The 5,223-nt window shown below is 37.6% G+C and overlaps 1 protein-coding gene across 1 annotated transcript; it reads right to left on the reverse strand.

Annotated features, from left to right (window-relative positions):
- Positions 1 to 3,825: 3,825 nt before the first annotated feature.
- Positions 3,826 to 5,223, reverse strand: LOC141627803 (F-box/FBD/LRR-repeat protein At5g22700-like). The gene has a single exon (XM_074441036.1). The coding sequence runs from the start codon at positions 5,221 to 5,223 to the stop codon at positions 3,826 to 3,828; it is 1,398 nt and encodes a 465-aa protein (XP_074297137.1).

A 5,223-nucleotide genomic window follows, 5' to 3' on the forward strand; every position in this document is an offset into this window, starting at 1 on the left:
TTTCGAAGTTAAACCTTCAGCGTTGTGTGAAGTAAAAATCGACTTCATCAACCACAAGGTTAGACTACAAAGCCGGGATGAAAAGAAAGTAATGTCAAAGTTTTATCAGGCAATTAGTAATGTAAGTTCCCTCACACTTGATGATTATGTACTTCATAAGGTGTTGTCGACCGTGTTTTGCAACGTAACTCGATGTACACTAATTATGAAAAAATGGTATAAGATCAAGACCGTGGCTTCATTATTAGAGTTGTGCCCTTTGTTAGATGTTCTGACCCTAAAAGTCGATTGGGATAGACATATCACGGAAGAGAGGAAAACCGGGAAGCCTAACCGTAAAAGAACCTCACGACGAGTACTCAAGAGACTAGAGATAGCGTACTGTACGACTTATCCCAAGCCTGCAAAATCATTCTTAAAACTAGTACAGTACTTGTTAAGTGATTTAAGTGGTGCCATAGATTTGGAGCACTTGTATTTTAGGGCAGTTGGTCTGGAATTTTTCACAGACGAAGTTCGAGAAAGGATGGAATCGAATTTGTGCAAGCTAATATGCGAGATGGAATCGAATTTGTGCAAGCTAATATGCGAGTGTCCTATGGCATCAAGTGGGTGTAAGGTTGAATTTGAAGGGATGTTTCACAAATATGTTTCAAGATCGAATCAAGGTTGATCGGAAAGTAATAGCCGTGAAGTTATCTTGGCCATCAAATTCCTTTATATTTTATGGTATATATTTAGTACTTCCTCCGTTCCAATCATTGTTTACTTTCATTAGCAAATGATTGGGTCGGAGGTTTTATGTGTTATGTACTCGGTAACTCAATACAATCATTCATTAGTTCCTTATTTAGTTACTGATAACTGTTATATTGTGTTGTGCTAGTCGTTCAATTAAATTCTATTTAATGGATGTTTCTTACAATGGTTTAACATAAACTAATTTGATTTGATGGCCGACGAGCAATGACATTATTGGTTATACATTTTAGTTTCAGTTGGAAGCTTAATTTTGGCTTGACTATGCACTCTTTCATGCACTCTTCCAAGTTGTTTCGTATGTTAATTCAGAGTTCTATGATGAGTTAAAAAAATACTTTCTCCGTTCCGGTCATTTGTTAGCACAGGGATCACAAAAAGTGGAGTTGAAAAGATAGTTTCCTAATTTGAGGGAATCGCTTCTTTCCTAATTGTGCCCATATTTCTCATCAGTTGAATTTTAAATTAAAAGTTCTATTTTTGATCTCATCCTATAAAAAAAAAGTCAGAAAATCCTTGCCAAGAGAAAAGCTTAAAACTTGAACCCTACTAAATTCTTGAATTATTCCCCCAAAAAAATCATGAACTTAATTCTTGAAGACATAGCCGTCGAACGTGAAGCGGTAAAGATGAGAGTCGACAGGCTGAGTTCTCTCCCCGACGACATTCTTATCTTAATTATCTCCCTTCTTCCTCTCCAATTAGCCATCGCTACCGGGACTTTATCCCGTCGATGGCGTGGTCTCTGGTTCAACCCAACCTCAATTGACATCACCTTCCGTGAGACTTATAAGTTGCTACGTAATCCATAGCTTCAGTTTCGAATATGTTGAACCCTACTTTAATCTAGACTTTTGGGCGCCTTGTATGGATATTATAATTCGCGACATTTGTAACCGGAACGTCCATCAACTTAAGGTAACATGGTGTAGTCCTTCATCTTGGGATAACATATATACATTACCAAGTGTTATTTTTCAAACGCAGTCGCTAGTATCGATTGAATTGGGCTCCAAAAGTGGCTCGTTTATGCGTAAAGATTGGCAATTCCCGGAGGATTGTGATACCATTAATCTTCCAAATTTGAAGAACTTAACCGTTCACTTTGGTCCGAATTATGAATGTATTGAAAAACTAGTTAAGGCTTGTCCGTCACTCGAACAATTGACTTTAAATTGTTGGCCTCACCATATCTACGGGCCTTTGCAAAACCGCACATTTGTGATTAATGCCCCAAATTTAGAATACTTGGCTGTTTCCGCTCCGAAATACATGACTTTTTCCTTTGAAGACGATCCAATTGTGCTCCGCGAAGCCAAAATTGAAATTACTGATCTCCCCCAAGTTCGCTTGGATAACGATAAACTGTCTAGATTGTATAAGGCGGTTTCTAATGTAAGGATCCTTACCATTGATATTTCTGCAGTAGATGCCTTATCTACTACGGTGTTTCGCAATGTTACTCGGCTCACTTTTAATATGAAACTGAGCTTCTGTTTAAATACCCTGTTGTCCGTGTTGGACATGTTTCCCATAGTAGAGTTTTTGACCCTCAAATTTTGCGGTGTCGATGATGATAAGGAGCAGCTGTTGTATGGAAAGCCTGTCAATGTAAGCGCCTCTCGAGAAGCAATCAGAAGGATGAAGTCGATAAACGTGGAAATCAATAACAGGAGTAGTTATTGCAAGCGCGCAAAATCTTTCTCAAACCTTATTATGGGTTTGTTAAGAAGCACTTGCGATTTGGAGCACTTGAATGTTAGTGTAAATGATTGTCGAGAGTGGGAGTCGAGTAATGCGATGCGCAATCAGGCGCGTGGAACTCTATCGTTATCAAATGATCTCCACTTGTGATGTTGAATTTAAAGGGAGATTTCTCAACATGTCTCGAAATGATGGTCCCAAAGTTACAACTACGAATGGCAAAGTTATCTATTTCCTTCATTCTCGAAAAGGTTTTATTCATAAAGAACAATGATTTTTCTAATGGTTTGCGACCTCATATAGTATCGTCTCATCAGTAGAACTTAGAGGTATATTTCGATGATGTTCCAAAGATGTACGAGTATTTAATTTCCTTTATGATGCATATGGCGATACTAATTTATCTACGGAGTATGTCCAATTGTCGATGGTAAATTATTCTTAAGGTAGACGTAGTGTTTGCGAAGTTAAGTCGCTTCAATACGATTTTGGCATACAACGAGCTGTCACAGTTTGTCGGATTTACTTGGCATGTCTACGCCAAATATAGTGATCCGAAAACTAGTAGTTATTACTCCGTATAACTTATGTTGTAGTCTAAATCACTCATAATTATAACTACTAGTTTTCCCATCACTATATATAGCGTAGAGATGCAAATAATGTCACTGGGATAACTACTAGATTTTCGATCACTATATACTACAATGTGTTCTTACAAATGTAAAATACTCTGTTTAAGGTAGCTCCGCTCTTTAGCTATATGCCAAAGGAATGTTACCTTAAGACTTACTGTAACTTTTAAATTAAACTTAAGTTCTTATAAGTTCAATTCAAATAAGTTCAGTTCATTTCAGTTCAATTTAACACTATTGTTAAGCCCTATTTTTTTGGACTGAAATTTAATGAATTGATCTGATCTAAAATGAATTGAATTGAATTAAACTGATCTAAAATGAATCGACTTGCACTGAACTGAACTAAACTTATTAGAGTTCAGTTCATATCAGATCACTCAAAAGGATAAACATAGAAATTGACAAATGGGACTCTAATTGCAAACCCGCGAAATTGACCCCGTAGATCATTTGCTAAGAAACACCATTGTAACGAACATCCGTTCATAGATCGAGCAAAACAGAAGTTAATTGAACGACTAGCACAACACAATATAACAGTTATCATCAGTAACTAAATAAGGAACTAATGATTGTATTGAGTTACCGAGTACATAACACAAAACCTCCGACCCAATCATTTGCTAATGAAAGTAAACAATGATTGGAACGGAGGAAGTACTCAATACCATAAAATATAAAGGAATTTGATGGCCAAGATAACTTCACGGCTATTACTTTCCGATCAACCTTGATTCGATCTTGAAACATATTTGTGAAACATCCCTTCAAATTCAACCTTACACCCACTTGATGCCATAGGACACTCGCATATTAGCTTGCATAAATTCGATTCCATCCTTTCTCGAACTTCGTTTGTGAAAAATTTCGGACCAACTGCCCTAAAATACAAGTGCTCCAAATCTATGGCACCACTTAACAAGTACTGTACTAGTTTTAAGAATGATTTTGAAGGCTTGCGATAACTCGTACAGTACGCTTCAATCTCTATTCTCTTCAGTACTCGTTGTGAGGTTCTTTTACGGTTAGGCTTCCCGAGGATCATCTCTCTCGTGATACGTCTATCCCAATCGACTTTTAGGGTCAGAACATCTAACAAAGGGCACAACTCTAATAATGACGCCACGGTCTTGATGTTATACCATTTTTTCATAATTAGTGTACATCGAGTTACGTTGCAAAACACAGCCGACGACACCTTATCTAGTACATAATCATCAAGTGTGAGGGAACTTACATTACTAATTGCCTGATAAAACTCTGACATTACTTTGTTTTCATCCCGGCGTTGTAGTCCACGGTTATGGTTGAAGTCGATTTTTACTTCACGCAACGCAGAAGGTTTATCTTCGAAACTAAAGATGACGGATTTTACAGTATGGCAAACCAACTGCTCTAACTTTGGGGCATTAATCACAACTGCAAAACGTTTATATTCAATACAACCTGTGTCAATAACTAGCCGTCGTAAATTTCGATTGAAAACCTTAATGTCACATTCCGGTGTCCACATATACAAGAAGTCTATTAAAGACAAATCTTCGAGAGATGGACAAGCCTTGATTAACAACGTTCCCAACAAGTTAAAATCAACACGACAGTGTGTAAACCGTAATCTCTTCAAATTAGGAAGATTGATTTGTCCATCATCAGGCAACTGCAAATTATTTATGGAGTATAACTCAATTGACGTAAGCGACTGCGTTCGTAAAACAAAACTTGGCAATATATTCTCACGGTAGCTGGAACCCTTAAAACGAGGAGGACATGCTAACTTGAGTTCACGGACGTTGCGGTAGATTGAGTCACAAGCTTGTCGAAACCAAAAATCCAAAAGAGATAGCGAGATTGAGTCGTCAACTTTAACCGCATATTTGACAAAGAAACGGTAGATTGACGGTGAGGTAATATGTGACATGAAGTCAGGAAAATGCTTGAAATCAGGGAGTTTTATATTTATAGAGGTTACTTTAGTCCAAAGACCACGCCATCGACGGGATAATAACCCCGTAACGATGGCAAATCGGAGAGGAAGGAAGGAGATGATTTCGATAAGAACGTCGTCGGAGAGGGAACTCAACCTATCGACGTTATGATTACTAAGTTTAACGCCAATCTCCAT

Source organism: Silene latifolia, chromosome 1 (genome assembly GCF_048544455.1).
Source record: "Silene latifolia isolate original U9 population chromosome 1, ASM4854445v1, whole genome shotgun sequence".
Classification (NCBI taxonomy): domain Eukaryota; kingdom Viridiplantae; phylum Streptophyta; class Magnoliopsida; order Caryophyllales; family Caryophyllaceae; genus Silene; species Silene latifolia.

Bases quoted from the DNA above. Each gene is read 5' to 3' on its own strand.
- LOC141627803 (XM_074441036.1), bottom strand. From the start codon at position 5,223: ATGGAGATTGGCGTTAAACTTAGTAATCATAACGTCGATAGGTTGAGT.